Source organism: Colobus angolensis, unplaced genomic scaffold (genome assembly GCF_000951035.1).
Source record: "Colobus angolensis palliatus isolate OR3802 unplaced genomic scaffold, Cang.pa_1.0 Scaffold57, whole genome shotgun sequence".
NCBI lineage: Eukaryota > Metazoa > Chordata > Mammalia > Primates > Cercopithecidae > Colobus > Colobus angolensis.
The window spans coordinates 7,925,639-7,944,758 of NW_012119265.1; the positions used below are offsets into that span (position 1 = coordinate 7,925,639).

Below are 19,120 nucleotides of genomic sequence, written 5' to 3' on the forward strand. Positions count from 1 at the left end.
AAGGTGGCAAACCAAAACTTGGTTTCTCAGCCTCAGCGTCATGAACTTTTTGGGCCAGATAATTCTTTATTGCAGGGGCCATCTATACACTGTAGGATGTTCAGCAGCATCCCTAGCCCCTGCCTACGAGATGCCAGTAGCACCTCTCCCAGCTGTGACAACTAAAAATGTCTTCAGATATTGCCAAATGTCCTCTTGGGTTCTGTCAACCTCAGCTTAATCTAGACTGATTTCATCTTAATTTTGTCAATCAAGACAAAAATATAATTATCATACATTAATTTATTTAGCAAACACAATCTTCTAAGATTGTGCTTAGTTTTAGGAAACAACAAATAAGACAGGAAACCCAGCCCAAATAAGCTTAAGTCACAGGCCAACACAGTGTATTACAGTGTGCTAAATATTGTCTTAAAAATATGTGAGTGAAATTATTTGGAGGTAACTAACTCTTCCTGACGAAGACTTTGTACAATAGGTGACATCAAACTTTTTAGAAAAAGAAGAAAGGGGAAGAACATTTGATGCATGTGCAAAGTCTTGAGATTAGTGTTGAAATGAGCAGTGTGTGAATTCTAGGATATTGGAGATGGGGAGTGAAGAAGGAAATAAATGATTAAAGTGTATTGGGGCCACCTTATGATGGGCCTTGTAGGCCATGCTCTGGAGACTAAACTTCATCAGGGGAGGAGGGGCTAATAGCACAAGGGAGGGCTGTGAGCAAGTGCATGGTTCAGAAGGACCAGAAGGACTGCACTCTCCTGGTTCCTTCCTTCCTCATCTTTCTCAGTGTCCTCTCCTCTTCCATTTCATCCTCTTCCACTTGCCTTTACATGCTGGAGTTCATCAAAGCCCTGTTCTCAGCTCCTCTGGACTCCCCCCTCAGCCCCATCTCACTCACATCCAGGACTTGAAAGATTATCTATATATTCATTACTCAAATTATGTCTGTGGCCCCAACCTACATGCCATGCTACTTGGCATCTCTCCTTCATGTGCCAGTGGTGCATCAAATGGGTGCATGATCCTCTTCCTACTTTCCCTGAAAAACTTGGTCCTTAATACTCTGTATCTCAGAATATGGTAGAACCATCCTTCTAGCTTTTAAGGCAAAAACTTAAGAGTTTTCCTTGATAAATCCCTCCTCCTTACCACCAGTCCACATCCAATTCATCAACCAAGACCTACGGATTTTAGTTGCAGACTATCTTTGCATCCATTCACCTCCTCCATCCTGAATCTTGGCTCTCATCCTCTCTTTGGACTACTGTTGTCACTGTTGTCCTAACTGGTCTTCCCACATCCAGTCCCTACATTGTAGGCAGATAGGCATAATGCTCTTAAAAAGAAAATTCTTCATGCCACTTACTTATTTAAACTCCTCCAATCAGGCCAGTGTAGTGGCGTGTGCCTGTAGTCCCAGGTACTTAGGAAGCCAAGGAGGGAGGATCGTTTGAGCCCAGCAGTTAGAGGCCAGCCTGGACAACATAGTGAGACCATGTCTCTTAAAAAAAAATCCTATTGGCTTTCCCCATTTATTTTAGAATAAGGACCCCAGTCCTTAATATTTCCTGTGAGGCACTGCATGATTTGACCCTTGCTTCCTCTCTAGTCTCATTCGGTACCACGTTCCTTCTTTTTTGCTGTGTTCCTGCCACACTCGGCTTTTATGACTTCCTTAAACCTACCATCTTAGGGCGTTTGCACTTGCTATCCCCTCTGCCTGGAAAGCTCCATCTTCCTCCTCCCTTCCCTAGCATCCCCATCTTCGCATGAAAGTTGGTCCATGGAGGAAGCCTCCCTTGACTGATACCCTCCTCTCCCCATGTATTGGGCCAAGTTCCCCTGTTAGTTTCACAGCACTCTGTATTTTCCATTGTAGTACATAACCATGGTCTATAAGTTTTTGTGTGATTATCTAAGTATTACCTGCCTTCCCACTATATACTATACGAGGACCTAAACCTTGCCTGTTTATTTGATGAGATCCCCAGCACTTAGCACTCTAACAAACTGCTATACGAATGCCAACATACAAAAAAATATTTTTTGAGTAACTGTAAGAGGAGAATCTGGAATTTGGGAGACCACTTAAGGAGAGGCATTGTAATAGTCCAGGTGAAAAATGAGAGTCTGAAGTGGACCTTTGCAGTGAAGAAGGAGAGGTTATGTATAGATTAGGGCAGGTAGTATATGGATTAGGATTCTCTGGGTGTAAGTAACACAGTGAGGACACTGGTTCACATAAGCAATATAGGAATTCACTGGAAGGATGGAGGAAGTTCCATTTACAAAAGGACAGTCTAACAGCAGCTCCAAGAAGAAAAGTCAGAGCAGTCCTGTGGGTAGGGAGAGCAGAAACTGATGGGACTGATCTCTTTAGGCCACCACTGGAATAGATCAGCTTCAGTTTTCAGACCTTATGTCATTTCTCAAGATCTCAGGTCTGGGGGAGAAAGTCTGACTGGTGTACCAGTTTCCTGGCAGTCCTAGCAAGACTACATGCAGGTAGTTTCCCAAAGAAAAAGGAGAATGTTGTTGATAAAAGAAGTGGAGGCCAGGCATGGTGGCTCACACCTGTAATCCCAGCACTTTGGGAGGCCAAGGTGGGCAAATCACAAGGCCAGGAGTTCAAGACCAGCTGGGCAACATGGTAAAACCACGTCTCTACTAAAAATACAAAAGCATTAGCTGGACGTAGTGGCAGGAACCTGTAATCCCAGCTACTCAGGAGGCTGAGGCAGGAGAACCGCTTGAACCCGGGAAGCGGAGGTTGCAGCGAGCCGAGATTGCGCCACTGCACTCCCACCCTGGCGACAAAGTGAGACTCCATCTCAAAAAAAAGAAAAAAGGGTAAAAGAAGGGGAAAAGGCATGATGGCCAGAGAAATCCACAGCTATCCACCTCAGGAGCATCAACAAAGAGGACAAAGATTGTGAACAGGAGCCAAGGGTCAATCCCAAGTCCCTAGCTTGGTGGATGGTGGTGCCATTAATCAAGTTTGGGAATATGGGAAAAGGGCCACAATCTAGGGGGAAAATGATCCTGGTTGTCCTCTAAGTACTGAATCTACAGTATGGTCTTAGACCTCAGAAATTAGGGATGTGGATGTGGTTCCCTCTACAAGAGGGAAAACCATGGGAATGAGTGTGACAATTTAAGGACAGAGTAGTCAGGGAAGAAAGAAAAGCACCATGGATGGAATGCTAGGGAGTACTAAAAGTTAAGAAGCAGATAAAGAAAGCAAAGCTAGGCAGGTGAATGATATAGTTAATGAGGCACATTGGTCTATTGATAAATCAGCTGTTTTATGGTTTTGATTTTCAGAAAAGAAGGTAAGGCAATTTTCCCAGCCTCTTATGAGGAACATATTTGTGATCTTCTGGTCAACGCTATCCTTTACCTCCAGGTGGAGAGCTAACAGGCTTTCCATCTGTTTTACAGCTTAGAGGAGAAGTTGCCAGCCAGGATTACCCAAACAGGTAATTAAGATAGGCTCGTCCAAAAGTTGGCTACTCACAGTACTCCAACCAGCAACATTAGCATCGCCTGAGAGCTTGTTAGAAATGCCCCACCCTGTGTCTGATTAATGAGAATCTAAGATTCCCAGGTGATGCACATGCACATTGAAGTATGAACAGTGTCCTAAAGAGGGGTATGGAATTTGTGGCTTTCTGGATTGAAGAGAAGGGTGACCTAACTCTTACTGAGTCTGGAGGACTTGGAGCAAAGCGCATTATGAGTTCATGATGAAGAGGAGATGGGCCTGGGCCCATACAATTGCAACACTTTAGTGGGCACTAAGGGGACTGGGTACCAACCTCATAAGCCTAACTGAGTGGTTCTGTGGGTGAGCTCAGCACCAAGGGACTAGGGTTGCCTGTTCTAAAATGGACCACACCTGCCTGCAGGGAGCAAGCAGTGGGGGCCACCATGGATTGCATAAACCATTAGACCTGGCAATTAGGTAACGTTTCTAAAGAGTAATGAAGTAGAAGCCAGATTGCAATAGTTGAATAGCAAAATGGAAGGTAAGAAAATGTACCCATTGAGGAGACAGTAAGGAATCTAGAAGCTTAAATACCAAGGGAAGGAGTTAGCAGTGACAGCCATCTACAGAGGGAAGGAGGGACAGGGATGTTTGTTTCATTTTGTTTACAATCAGCACATTTAAATACTTAGGGGAAGGAACAAGTGGGGGGGGGGCAGGAGATTGGAGACACCTGAAAGAGGTTAATTGATGAGGCAAGACCCTCACTGAGATGGGAAGGGATAGATGTGAGCAGTATTAAGAAGGCAGAATCAACAGGGCTTTGTGACTGACTAGACATGTGGAGGTCAGAGGAGGAGGAGCTGATTTCCCTAATGTTTTTTACTTCAAGGGAACCAGGGTGAAGTACAGCAGGAATGAACACTATTGCAAGGGTTCAGCTCTGGTTTGGATTGAAATTTAGGAAGACTTAGGTAATAGATATTGTTTAATGTTCAAGAAATATAATATTCTTATTAAAGTACTATGTCCTAGACCAAGTTATGGCCATCCTATCTTAGAAGTGGAAGAAGTGTTGTAGGAAAATACTAGACTTGGAGTTGGAACTCTTAGATTTGCAGCCTCTAAATGACCTTAGGAGAATTACTTAACATGTTCAACTTGCATCTCCCTTAAATGTATAAATGGGATAAAAACAGTGGTATACCATGGGTAGGGCAGGAGTAGTAATTTTCCCTGGTGCAGTTGATAAAGGGGTGTGCCATCTTTATAGAATTTTAGAACAATACTAAAACCAACTAAAAGTCTTTTTAATATCACTAAGTGCTGACAATTCTAAACAAGGTCAGTGAGTAAAACTACCCCCTACCTTGATGGCCATGGAATCATAATATGCATTTCTGAATGTACTTCAGTATGTACCTGATAGATTATAAAATGCTACAAAATGTAATTTTTAAACAATTTTCCTTCAAATTCATGTGACTTGTGAGATTCGGAGGGAAAATAATGGTTCTGTTTTTATTTTTATTTTTTTTTAAGTATAGCAAATCTGATCTGCAAAAATTATTTGGTCATACTGAGTTAGTGATAATGTCATTTTTTTTAGGTAAGTGATTTATTTACTACAGAATTCTGTGGAGAATGAGTGAAAAACATCCTCACTGTTTTTGTGTAATAGAGAAATAAAAAACATTAACATGATAGCTTTCCTTTTGGTCAGGGAATTAAATCACAGACCTAATAATAAGGCCTATACAGACTCTCTGGGTGATAAAGCCAGTTAAATGAATTAATTACTTCAGTTTCTGGATGCTCCGAAATAAAATACTATTACCTATCTCACAAAAGAGTCTACTGAATTCTCAGAGAGCATCACATCTTAGAATATTTTAATGCTTCAGCTATTTTTAACAGGCTCATAGATAAGTATTAACTAGAAGGAATGCCAATCGTAAGCATTTATTTCATGTTTTAAATCTACCTAGCATGCAGCTGATAGAGTATGAGACTCATTCCATTGTAAGGATTCACTGCTTAATTTCTACTTTATATCTGCATTTTAATAATGCAATAAGCAACCCCTTTTATAAAAGCCCTAAAGATACAGCAAAAGTCTGATTACTAGTTGGTCTTCTTAGCATCAGTCTCTGATACTTCATTACCTGTGGGTGTAGACGCTGGGCTTTGTGCCATAGAGAACACCCTAGCAGCAGCTATAACAAAGAAGCTGACTCCAACCCCATCCTTCCCAGGCTATTGTGCTAAGTGTTGAGTACTTTATAATAATCCATCTCCTTTACATGCTGCTTATAGAGAGGACATTATTCTACTCAAAATAAATGGAAGACAAAAATAATGAGCTTGTAAAGTTCATTGTTAAATTCCACATATTATTCAGAGTCTTTAAAACAAAATATGATATTAATAGTAATTACTATAGAGCAATATTTTAAAAGTAAGTACTGTTTTAATTTTACCTGATATGTTAATCACTAGAAAAAGACTGAATTTCTGGCATTTTGTATGCTAGACATAAGTGATATTTATACCAAAATACAGTTGCAAATATGAAGTATAATGACTTTATATTTAGTCACAGGGTAGTATTTTAGAAAGAAAGATAGTTTATATGTATAATTTGATTATTGGTTTTCACATAATTTAGAGAAAACATTCATTATGGATAATGATTACTTTAAAAAGAAAGCCCTTAAAATCATGGAAGAAGTCACTTGAGAAGAAATCCATCCCTCAGTGGGTCGTCATCTTCTACTATAAAGCTTGCTGTACCTGTGTAATGGGCTTGTCCTGATACTTCCACTATAACAGCTTTAAAATCACCACATTTCGCTTCCTGAAAAAAAGATGGAGTATACTATCAAAATATTGCACTCATATTGTATCTGGCTTGAAAATTGTACTCTTGACTTTTATCATGTGAAGGAATGGCAAGGAAATCCTACGGGCAAGGGAAGGTTTTTAAGGAGAGTGATATGGTCAGACTTGTGTTTTAGATAACTGTAGCTGTAAAGTGAGGATCAAACTGGAGAAGAGAGAGACAAAAGACCCAGAAACATGTTAAAAGATAACCTCAATTCACTGAATGATTTCATAGTCACTACGGGAGTTTTCAGTGAAGATGGAGAAGGAGAATATATACTAACATAGAGACAGTTTAGAGGTAGAACTGATAGGCCTCTTGACCAATGCATGTGGGAACTGAGGACTAGCAATAAGTTAATTATAACCATAGTTTCCCACTTGGAAATGATGCTAGTGATGGCATTAACCATAATGGGGAGAGAAAGGAAGAGCACATTTGAGAAAGGAAGGAAGAACTTTTTAACAAGGTGAGTTTGACATACCTCTGGGACAGTGATTTAGAGATGAGTATAATGAACAGTCAGGATTAAGTGCATTATATTCAGGAAGACATACAGGGTAGGTAGGCAGGGCAGGGATAAAGGTTTGGGAGTCATCATCAGTAGAGGATTGAAAACTAAAGCCTAGGAAGTGGATGAAATTGCCCAGCAGCATCAAACTGTAGATGAGATGAGAAGGAAGCTGGGGATGAAGTGATGGGAACATCTAAATGGAAGGACAGGGAAAAGAAGCTGGGGCAGGTGAAGAAACTAAGAAGGTACTATCAGGGAGCCTGGACAGGCCCACACAAACAGGGAGAGAGCATGATGCAAGTGAAGACGTTCTGGCAAGCATGATCAATAACTGTAAAACAAATAACTGGAAACATTAACTTCAGCATATCTTTTTTATGTTCTACTTTTTAAAAGAAGAATAACTGAAGCTAAAGGTAAAATGTCAAATATTGTTGGGGTATAATACTTTATCTTTTTATAAAGTTGCTGTAGTGTGACAGGTCCTTCACCAGGTTATGTAAGGATGTATGTCCACTGCTTGAACTCTGAAGGCTCGGGGGGTAAGCCAAGGACATGGTACCCAGCCAAGGAGCGGGTATCCCTGAGAACCCAAATATCCCAGAGAATATCTGGGAACATACCAAGGAAAACAGTCCTATCACACATACACAGTAGGCAAAGAGCCAGAAAATTAGCTTAAAAGCAGCTGAGAATCAGGAGGCAGGATGGGTCTCCATAGTTGTTCAGCTGCTTCCCAGGAGTGCCTTGCATGGAAGTTCTAATAAATGCATCGACTTGCCAGCCTGGACTTGTCTGAGTCATTCTTTGGTCTCTCGGCTCCCTCTCTATTTAGGGGGACATTGCAGTCCCAGATTCTTCTCATAACAGTTCCTATAATATAAAGCCTCATTGACCTTTTGCTCTGACAGCAATATAATGTAATGCTTTGGTCTGTTCAGAGAGACCCACGTTCATGACCTGGATCTGCTACTCACTAACTAACCTCTGGCAAATTACCTAATTTCTCCAATTCTCCATTTTATCATCTATTAAAAAGGATAACAACAGTACAGTACTGACCTTGTAGGATTCTTGTGAGGATTAAATGAGATGGCATGTATCAAGTGTTTAGCTGGAAAACTGATGCACAGTGAAGTATAAATGTATGTTATTATTTTTATGTTCCATTTCAGATTCTGAAGACAGTATGTTCCAAATTTTTGCATACAACATAAATGGTTTCACATGTCTAAGATTGCTATATGATGTAGAGATCCTTAAGGAAACTCTAATATTGAGAAACACCAAATCTTAAAAACAGCTATATTAGGATAGATTGTTTGCTATGTTAAAGGACTCTTCATGAGTAGAATAATTTACTGAATGTAGATCAATCATTCTGTAGTAGATTTCATTTACTACTGAGATTCATTACTTAGCTGTTAGCACATTTAAAATTTTATTCCATTACAAAAATTTGATGTTCCACAACTTTTCAGGGCTTTCACATCCTATTATATCAAATAAAACACTATTATAAAATAAAAAACAAACAACAAAAAAAACCCAAACCCTAATTTAGTGGTTCTCAAACCTTTTGGTCTCAGGACCTTTTTATATCTTAAGATTTGAGGACCCCAAAGAGTTTTTCTTTATATAAGTTTTATCTATCAATATTTACTATATTAGGAATTAGATATATCTGTTCATTACTTCATTTTAAAAATAACAAAGCTACATTTTTGTGAAAATAACTATGTTTGCCAAAACAAAAAAAAAATTATGAGAAAACTGGCAATGTTTGATATTTCTGCAAACCTCTTTCATGTCTGGCTTAACAGAAGACAACTAGGTTCTCATATCTAGCTTCTGCATTCAATTGGTTGGGATATACACCACGTAGCCTCTGAAGAACTCCACTGTACACTCTTGAGAGAATGAGAGTGAAAAGCAAATAATGCCATTATTGTAAACATAGTTTTGACCTTCTGAACCCATGGAAAGGACCTTAGGGGTCCCCTGGGGTCCCAAGACCAAACTGGAGAACCAATGTTCTAGTTGAAAAGAAGTTTTTACAGGCCTGCTTTAAAATTCTCTTCTGAGAGCTGACTGAAGAAATTTATCAAACACCCAACTCAGGCCTCTTCAGTCTCATAAGTGACACATTTATAAATAAGAAGCTAAGGGTGTCACTTACCCTCACAGCTTTCCCTGTGAATACTGAGCCAGTGGCACTGCTTTTGAAGGCTCTGGCCTGGTTCAGTTCCAGAAGCCCTTTGTGAATCTGTAAGGCAATTCGGGCTGTCACTCCTGAGCCAGTGGGACTTCTATCAACCTGTTTCAGAATAAACGAAGATAGAATGTTCATAATGTTTTAATTCCATATTACCTGGCTTTTGTCCCTAAACATTCCAGTTTTAATACCTGTTCATCTGCAAAAACACAAATGTTGGTGGTTGGTTCTTTGGTATAAGCATCTTTTCCATCCGTTAATATGGTTCCATATAAAAAGGCAAGGTCTTCACTATCAGGATGATTAATTTTAAACTGCAAATAACAAAAAAAAAATCAACCACATACAAAATAAATATTTTGATTCAAATTTATCTTTATAAATAATGCAGATGGGTCATTCTTAGACATAACTTTTTAATCCTTATCATTTTTAAAATACTGTTTTGGGCAACGTATACTAATTGCTAGAAATTATGTCGTTGTCTAGATGAAGAAACAACTTTATTGGAAGTTATAATTATTATCATACTTTGAGTCCCTTCTAAGGAAGCTGTCCTGCATATAGCCTTTGCTAAAAAAGCAGTCCTATTTTACACACCCCTCCCACCCCAAATACACATAGTCTTTGCAGCACTGACCCCAGGATGGTCAATCCACAGGCTGGTGATGGCTTCTCCAACAGGATGAGCTAAGGCAATCATAGTCTTATTCTCAGAAGCTTAAGGAGGATAATGTGGGAAAATCAGGCTCTGAGTATCTAGAGCTGAAGTTAATACCAATGACGGAGACAAAGGCTGTGAGAGGACATAACATTCTGTAAGAATGCAGAAGCTACTAGGTAAGAGAAACAATTGGATGAAAAATAGATTTATTGTAGCCGATGAAGTCAGTTGATTCATCAAAAAGCAGTAGATATGCACACATAGAAGCAGGCACTGGCAGGGTAACTAAGTCACTCAATGGTAGATTCAGGTCCAAATGTGCAAAGCTACTTGTTTTTGGAAGTCTAGTTCTTTAACTTTTCCTGGATTTCTGCAAACATTTGTAGTATGACTGAGATTGCTATAATCTTACTTCCCTTGTATATCCTTACAATTAGTACTTTCTACTTCCAATTTCCAATTACATGTCATTTAAAGCAATGGAACAGCTTTGGATTCTTTTTTTTTTTTTTGAGACGGGGTCTTGCTCTGCCGCCCAGGCTGGAGTGCAGTGGCCGGATCTCAGCTCACTGCAAGCTCCGCCTCCCGGGTTCACGCCATTCTCCTGCCTCAGCCTCCCAAGTAGCTGGGACTACAGGCGCCCGCCACCTCGCCCGGCTAGTTTTTTTTGTATTTTTTAGTAGAGACGGGGTTTCACCGTGTTAGCCAGGATGGTCTCGATCTCCTGACCTTGTGATCCGCCCGTCTCGGCCTCCCAAAGTGCTGGGATTACAGGCTTGAGCCACCGCGCCCGGCCCAGCTTTGGATTCTTAACATCCAAAGAGTCCATCTGAAACCACGTTAAAGTCTCCTGCAGATTGAATCTTTGTTTTCTATCCTCTTAAAGCGATATGCCCCACCTCCACTATAGCATATTCCAACACAATGCTCGCTTCCCCCACTGGAGCTAGCTCCTCGAAGATGGAGTTTGTTCTTTCGGATCTAGCATAGTGTCTAACTAACATCCATACAGTATGTTTTTGGTAAATGTTTGTTAAAAGAGTGAATGAATGAAGATGAATTTATATTAACTTTAACTCTCCATCCCCATGACCTTTTCCTAAATCTGCTTCAGCAGTGTGAATGGTCAACAGTTCACAGAGTAATTAATTGTACTGTCTGATACATCAATAATAGAACTTGTCCTCATTTTTCTTAGAATCCTTCCTCCCTCAAAGTCCACCCCTTGCCACCTTGTTGAGTTCAAACTCAAATGAGAAGGACAAAATTACACCTTTTATTAAGATATCCATGACTTTTTCTGTTCAATTCATTAAAAATTAGGAGAAATTATTTTGTGCCAAATTGTTAACTCAAACTATTAGCTGTCCTGCTTAATGGAACAGAAAATTGATGTACATTCAGAGCTTCAAAAGTTACTATCATAATATAATTACACATATTGGTACTGGCAGTACCAGAAAAATAATTTAGAATACTGATACAGTATATATTCTCATTTTGTTATTTAAGTTATAAATTATTTTAAAATAAAGCTTCAGAACATAATAATTATTAGTACATTAGACACTATCTTACACAAGTTACTTTTTACTACTAATAAATTCTCACATACTAAATTCTCACATACTAAACATTCAAATACTGTACATGTGCTTTATTTATAGGTCCAAATTTCAAGGTAAAATGTGCTTCACTTGTGCTAGAAGTGAAAGAATATTCAAGAATTACTTATTATCTAAACTGATTTTATCAAAATAGCTTTCCCAAGTAAAAACTAGAGTTATTTAAGTAGTTATTTGAGTAACTTCTTAGCAATATAGGAAAAAATAATAGGAATTAATGTTCTCTATGAAATAAAAAAAGTTTAAATCCATTTTGTATGCTATATTTTACATTTATTATTTTCAAGTTTACAGAATGACCACACACATGCATTTAAAATTTGTATAATTCTATAAATACATTTCTACACATTTAAGGAACTATAAACTATATTAGTATGTATGTATTATTAAATTTGGTAATTGCTGGGTGTGGTGGCTCACACCTGTAATCCCAGCACTTTGGGAGGCCGAGTTGGGAGGATCACTTGACAACAGGAGTTTGAGGCCAGCCTGGGCAACATAGTGAGATCCTGTCTCTATATAAACACACACACGCACACACTCACACTCACACACAGATTTAGCTGAGTGTGATGGGGCAGCCTGTAGTCCCAGCTACTCTGGAGGCTGAGCCAGAAGCATCATTTTGAGCCTGGGAATTTGAGGTTACAGTAAGCTATGATAACACCACTGCATTACAGCCTGGGTGACAGAGCAAGACCCTGTCCCAAAAAAATAATATTATCATTTACTGAACATTTACTATTGGCCAGACACTACTCTAAGTCCTTTACATTTATTGACTTATTTCATTCTCACAACCCTACAAAGCAGGTATTTTTTAATTTCCATTTTGCAGACAGGAAAACTGAGGCATATGGAGGTTATGTAACTTGTCCAAGGTTATATACGTTACAAGTGGTAAAGCTAGAATTCATAGATAGTTTTGCTCTAGAGCAGGGGTGTCCAATCTCTTGGTTTCCCTGGGCCACACTGGAAGAGAAGAATTGTCTTGGGCCACACATAAGATACACTAACACTAATGAGAGCTGATGAGCCACACAAAATTGCAAAAACTCATAATGTTTTAAGAAGGTTTACGAAATTTGTGTTGGGCCACTCTCAAAGCCATTCTGGGTTGCATGTGGCTCGCAGGCCATGGGTTGGACAAGCTTGCTCTAGAGGCTAAGATTTCAATAAGTACCCTATTCTTAGTATTACTAATAATTTAAACATCATTTAATTTTCTTTATAGACCTAATAATATATATTTCCTCCATGCCACAGAGAAGGGCATCGGTTATGAAAGCAGAATAATACTGACCTGAGCTTTCACTGCCTCTGTCACTGCACTCGCTGCATCCACAAGGTCCCTGGTCTTTGCAGAACAAATATCTAGTCCTAACTTTTCAGCACTAACAAATGCATAAAATGCACCGCCATATGCAATGTCCACCACCACCTTTCCATGTCCGGGAACATCCACCATAAGATCTAAAAAAAGATGTGTTTGGAAATAAGATGTGTTTGTTAATAAGTATTTTAGCAACAAAATTCAAAGGATTTTTAATATGTTTATTTTTCAAGAGGGATGTTCTTTTCCTATCATAAAAATAATAAAGTAAAAATCAATTTTTTAAAATTAGTAAGCATCAAGTGAATAATAGCTAGATGCATCATTCTATTTTCTATTTTAACTTGATGATTGCAGAAGTTACAAACTGAATGCCAGGCTTTCCCTAACTCATACAGACATATTCATTAACTTCTCTGAGGATCTTTTCTAGGAAACACCACTGAGACCGAGACAGGGAAACCCAAAGGCATCCCTGTGAACACTAAGAAGGAAAATGTCTATTCCCCACTTATACTATGAGAGATGGTTTAAAATAGTAAGGATCTTGGATCCTATTTACAAATCATTTTCTTCAGCTGTAATGTCAAAACAATAATTTTAAAAGATTTTTCTACATAAAGTATATATACTTATCTACATATTTTCATCTAATTAAGGTATCCTGCAGGCAAACACACAGAAAAATGACATTGTAGAATCATTGACCGCGACAGCATCATTTTGCACCAGGGTTTTTATTTGAGCATTTTAAGTCTGAATATCCCCAAAGTTTCACCTGAAGGTCAATAGTTTGAAATCTTCAATCTGTATTTCCAAAGAAAGGGGGCTGGGTGATGTTTATTTCCCCTCTTCTCAAATTTTCCTCTTTTCCTCTTCCCTAATTTAAGCTGGCTTGGTGATCACCGTCTTTCAGGGAAGCCTATGGCAGGGGAGAAAGTTTGTCTTTCACGTTTTTATTTTACGGAAGCCTAAGCTCTAAGGGAAAGACATCTGTTGGCAAAGGAGTGTCCTGAAGGTAGAAATATTTCTCCTAGAGATACATTTTTTCTGCCTTGAGAAGAGTGGAGGCTGAAGGTCCTTAGTGCACAGAGGACTTGTGTTAACTTCCGCAGGGCAACACAGGAGCAGGACGTGAAGAAACAAAGGACGGGGAGGTGGTGCAGAGGGCGTGGACTGGGTGGGGTGGGACAGCCAACGCTGCTGCTCCACTTCGCTGATTAACTGTGTAAGCTGAGGACTGAAGTGCCATCCTCTTCAAGGCCACAGCCCTTTTAAGAAACCTTTGCTCACACGTATCAGGAAAGGGGACAACACGTGGAGTGATGAGGCTAAGTGAACCAAAAGGACAGAGTAGGGTTTCAATTTCAGAAATTAAGTTTTGGGAAAGAAAATGTCTTGCGTTCTTGAGTTTTCATGCTAAGTCATACCAGCGTGCTGTCCGTCCACATGAGTCCACAGAAGCCCTTTTAACCCATGACGTGTTAAAACAGAGCAAGTTTATCATCGAAAGAGTAAAACAGGCTGTGGATTGTAACAACAAAACTGAATAAAAAAATGTCTTTATCTTGATGCTCGTGCAACAAGAAAAGCAAGTTTAATGAAAAGAGAATGGGGAAGTTAATAGAAATGAGAGACTGCTGGAAGGTGGAGAGCTAAGGTGAGGGTGAAGATCAGCACTTACCAGGAGACCAGGTGATGGTCCCCGGGCTCAGTCTGCCTGCCCTCTTCTCTTGATTGTAACACCCGAATGGGGCATTGGCCACCAGTCCGGGGGCCAGGATGGAGTTGGGAAGCTGGTTCAGGAGAAGTCATCCCTGAGCCTACAATCATTTCCCTGGCCCACCCTTTCTAGAATCTTGGGTCTGGTTTTCTTAGGGTGGGCAGTTGGGTAGAGTGCTACACCTCACTGAGTTTTGGTTTCCTTTTCTTTAAAACGGACCAAATTTCCTTTAAAGTTACCCTTGTCCATCAATTATCGGTGACTCTTTCATTTTTTAATCACTAAATTACTAACATTAAAAATTAAGATATTTATTTCACCCATGAGTACTTCCTATGTGGCAGGTCTTTACATATACTATCCCCTTAATTCGTTACATTAGCGTCTTAATTACTACAGCCCTGAGAGGTAGGTACTGTTTTACTTACTATCCTCACATTATTCCCTGACTTACCCACCAAATAAGTGGCAGAGCTTGGGGTCAAACCCAGGACCAGGTGACTCCAAAGCCCAAACCCTTTCTACTAAAATACACAACCTCTATCCAGAACGCAATCCAAAATCTAAGGGTTTTTCTTTTCTTCTATACAAGCATATCACTGAAATTTCAATTTGATTTACTTTGCTCAAGATTTAGTGAGCACCTACTATGTGCTGATTACTGTAGAAGATATAAGAAGTACAAGGAAGAATAAAACATAGGCTTTTCCCTTGGAGTTTAGTTGGACAAGATAGATTTTAAAATACGCTGTATCTGTGAATGAGGTGTGATACATTAAGCAGTATTCCAGAAATTGAAACATATCTCCTTAAACTACAAAAAATTTTAAGGATGAGAGGCAAGCCATATGATAGGCCAGGGTTCCAACCCTAGTTCTGCCATTTAGTATGGCTTTGGTGTCTTGTGCAAACTGTAACTGCTATTTCTCCTAAAAGAGTTGTTTTGAAAATTCCATGTGTGGGGAGTTCCCGGCACAGATAAGGGACTCGAAGGCCAAAACTTTAATTTCCAATGGGAATAGGTTTCTCAAGAGGACCAGATGTTTACATTTGTCAATCAGCATATTCTTCTCCAAGTTTCACTTATTTAGTTACTCATTCAACAAATATTCATTGAGTAACTACTCTTCTAGACACCTAGAATTCTGTGAACAAAAAAAGAGTTTGCATTTTAGCCCAGTGAGGTGGAGAACTCAGCAACCTCCGAGGTGGGTACTATTGTCATCCTCATTTTACAGACTGTGATACTGAGGTATGAACTCTAGCACAAGGTCACTGAGATTGCGAGAGGTGGGGCAGTGGCTTTGAACTCTGCCTGCCTTGTATGCATTTTTCAAAGTAGAGAATATAGCATTTCATTTTCTTAACTCAGTTACCATTAATGCCCATTAATTATTGTACTGTCACACAGTGATGCTCTCAGGAACTACTGAGAGGAACTACTGAGGTCAAGTGGTTGACTGACCCTGCCCTAACTGACCCAGAAATGTGATGTAGTTTGTGTTCTTGCTGCCAGCTGCCATTTCCCACAGAAGTCTAGAGTGTTTCTAATCTGCTGCTGTAGTTGCCTGGGGGGAATTCTGGTAACCACGCTAGTTAAACTGTTGAGGTTTTAAAAATGGAATCGTAAACATAAATTCTGTCTCCCTCAAGTGGCCTCCCAATCTGGAAGTGACACCATTCTCTGGGAAAATGGCATCAATTTCTCCAGAGGCATTTTTCGTTAACTTGTGGGTTTCAGCTGCCTGAGGTTGCTCTAAAAGTGCCTGTTTTATTACTTATCATTCATAATCAGGCTAATCTGAAACCTAGTTCTTGAGGAGGAATCAAGGTCCAACTTTCTAATAGATGATGTGCATGGCTTGAAGATTTTTAAGAGGAGGATAACTCTATTCCTGGTAAACTGGCTCCTGGCTCACTTCCAGTCACAACGACTAAAGCATTCTTACTGATAGACTGCAGCCCCCGGGAGGTAGTATTCAGATGAGAAACCAGATGCCAGCTTGCCAGGTCATCCCCATGAGGGATCTCCCTCGTGTAAGGGTTATGGTTATACAGAGGCCCTGCTTTACATAAGCTGTACAAGGATCTGTACTAGGGAATCCAGCAAAACCTTTTAATGACACAATAGGCCTAGGGAACTTTAGCAATCATATATACCTTGCAATCTATCTCCAGGAATACAGTATTTTGCATACTCTCATTTAATCCTAACAAAAAACTCTATGAGGTAAGAGAAGAAACAGGCACAGAGAAATTAAGTAATTTGCCTCAAGTTGCACAGCTTTAGGGGGTTATCAGGATTTGAAACCAGGCAATGTGTGTTCCTGTTCTTAAAGAAAAGCAACATTCGTATCTTAATGATTTATAAGCTGCTTTGTTCATTCCTTCTCATTTAATTCTTCCTCAAAGAAGTGGGGGAGGTGAGGAAAGGAGACCAGGTTTAGTAACTTACTGTGATTCTGTGTCTACCAAGCATATTCTGAGCCAGCCTGGAACCCTGGTACATTGGCTGTTCTTCGCTCTTTCCTTGACCCTGACCGTACTTTGCTTTACCCACCGGTGCAGAAGGAGGCGCTGAGTCAGGGTAACACGGAATTCCTCACTCCTCAAGGGTCTCTCAAAACCACAGGCAGATGGGAGTCAGGGAAAACAGAAATTGCACGCACCAAGCAAATACCCAAGACTGCTGACACACGTCCGCAGTGATTTACCTTTTTATTAATTGCAAGGGCACGCGGGATGGGTTAGTTGCGAGAGTTCCAGCCTAGAGACACCGTTAATGTTGTTAGTTGCGTCCCGGTTGCAGCTCCGCCCTGGGCTGGAAACGTCCCGCCCGTTACCTGTTGCCAGCACGAAGGCCGGGACGCTATGGAAGCGCACCGGGCCTTGGCTGCGGCCGTCCTCGCACGCCACGAAGGCGGTCACCAGCCCGCATGGGCAGTGGATGTTGACGCGGGCCTCGCGGGTGCCCGCAGCGGGCGCCGGCACAAGCCCGAAGTCCAAGGCGAAGCGGCCCAGCGCCAGCACTGCGTGGCCGCACATGGAGCTGTAGCCCTCGTTGTGCAGGAACAGGACGCCCAGGTGCGCGTCCGGCAGCTCGCTCGGCACTAGGACAGCCCCGTACATGTCCCGGTGCCCTCGGGGCTCGAACATGAGCCGTCGCCGCACGTGGTCAAGGTGCTGGCGCATGTAGCGCCGCTTGGCCAGCAGGGTGGGCCCGGACACCTCCGGACACCCAGCCAGCACGATGCGCAGGGGCTCGCCGCCCGTGTGCATGTCCACCACCGACAGCACCGGCGTCCCCGGATCATGCGGGGGCAGCCGGGGCACCGCCAGCGCGCTCTCCAAGGTCTGCGTCCGGGGACACAAAAAACCGTCCTGCAGCGATGGCTTCAAGCCCGACCCCTACCCACTGACTCCTCGCGAGGAGGGCGAGACGCGAAGCAGCCACCCCTCGGGGGGCGGGACATCGGGGCCTAAACCCGGAAGTGGGGGAGGAACTTCGGAGCGGTAGCCCAGGTTACTGGGAGGCGGAGCCGCGGAGCTCGCTGTGGCCCGGATGTTCGGTGCAGCTGCCAGATCCGCTGGTGTAGTGCTTCTGGAAAAAAACCTTCAGGCGGCCCATGGGTGAGTGGTCGCCAAGATCCCGGGAACTCCTGGTTGTTTCTGGTAGTCCTGGTTGCTTTCCTACACGGCTGGCCTCGGGCTCGGCTCTCTGTAGGCGGCCTTCGGCTGGAGGCGCAGGCTCGCCCCTTGACCCCGCCCGCCCTCGGGCCGGGGCCCCGCACTCTTGCCGGGTTGGGGTGGTCTCTGTCGCCGACGGGCTGCCAGGGGAGGCGCGCTGTCTGCGGCGGAAAGGCCAGGTCTTTGTTGTTTGGTCCGAAATGTCCCTTCAGTCCCTTAGTTTAATGTGAAGGGAACACTTGCATGAGGGTTGACTTCAGAATTGAAAACGCGGGTGATAGTGCAGAAAAAACAGTAAAGCAGAAGCAAGTTGCTGCATAATTTGTCTCCTGCTTCAACCTCAAACGTAGATTTATAGGGCCCGTCACAAAGGAGCAAGACCGCCGCAAAAAAATAGAATCTTAAAACTTTAGCTATCGTTCACTAAAGGAAATGAGAAGGGAAATTACACAGTCACTTGGAGCGTGGGTTTTGTTTAGTAGGTGATAGGCTGTTAATTTCAGTTCAGTTTATCATACTAGTTTTCAGGCCTTGGATTTTGAGAAACTTGATTATTGATATTCGCATGTATTTATTAAGCATCTACTAGATGTAAAACCCATACAGAAGATTCCAATTCCTTAACTTCTGCAGTCTTGAAAAACCTGAAACATAATTCATTTTCATGTATTAATTCAGAACATTGTGATTACAATTGATTACCAAAAAAAAGCGCCCATTAAAGAGGCCAATGGGTTTAAAAAGCTAAGTCTGAAATTTGTTAAAAGCGAAAATATTAAACTTGAGGAATTTTAATCAATGCTGCTGCTCTTTTTCTCTCAGCAGCATAAGGAGAAGGAAATAAAAAGTCTACTTGAACGTGATAGGAGAGAGGGCACTGTAGACCAGGCAGTCTAGATTGTGAATCCGTGAATAATTTGGGAAATGATTGTTCAAGAATAGTCAAAGATGCATACTTTTTCAAATTAATTCACAAGTAGAC

At 41.3% G+C, this 19,120-nt stretch overlaps 2 protein-coding genes across 7 annotated transcripts in view; one reads left to right on the top strand and one right to left on the bottom strand.

The window, feature by feature from the left end:
- Window positions 1-5,881: 5,881 nt before the first annotated feature.
- Window positions 5,882-18,051, bottom strand: L3HYPDH (L-3-hydroxyproline dehydratase (trans-)). Its single transcript, XM_011961920.1, has 5 exons — window positions 17,295-18,051; window positions 12,699-12,868; window positions 9,295-9,417; window positions 9,068-9,205; window positions 5,882-6,347 (listed from the first exon to the last, which is right to left on the bottom strand). The coding sequence occupies exons 1-5, from the start codon at window positions 17,728-17,730 to the stop codon at window positions 6,222-6,224; spliced, it is 993 nt and encodes a 330-aa protein (XP_011817310.1). The 5' UTR covers window positions 17,731-18,051; the 3' UTR covers window positions 5,882-6,221.
- Window positions 17,931-19,120, top strand: part of JKAMP (JNK1/MAPK8-associated membrane protein) — a 22,419-nt gene continuing 21,229 nt past the window's right edge. For 4 of the 6 annotated variants that reach the window (XM_011961918.1, XM_011961916.1, XM_011961919.1 and 1 more), the window contains exon 1: window positions 17,931-18,081. Coding sequence is in view for 5 of the 6 variants with exons in the window: in XM_011961916.1 (XP_011817306.1) it covers window positions 18,078-18,081 (4 nt within the window). In the remaining variant the exon portion in view is untranslated. Of the gene's footprint in view, window positions 18,617-19,120 lie in introns of all 6 variants that reach the window. The other 2 variants (XM_011961914.1, XM_011961913.1) reach the window with 2 other exon arrangements.

Coding starts and splice junctions, on each gene's coding strand:
- L3HYPDH (XM_011961920.1), bottom strand. CDS start 17,730: ATGCACACGGGCGGCGAGCCCCTGCGCATCGTGCTGGCTGGGTGTCCG. Junction 12,869..17,294: donor GGCCTTCGTGCTGGCAACAG/GTAACGGGCGGG, acceptor ATCTTTTTTTAG/ATCTTATGGTGGATGTTCCC. Junction 9,206..9,294: donor GTGTTTTTGCAGATGAACAG/GTATTAAAACTG, acceptor ATTCTGAAACAG/GTTGATAGAAGTCCCACTGG.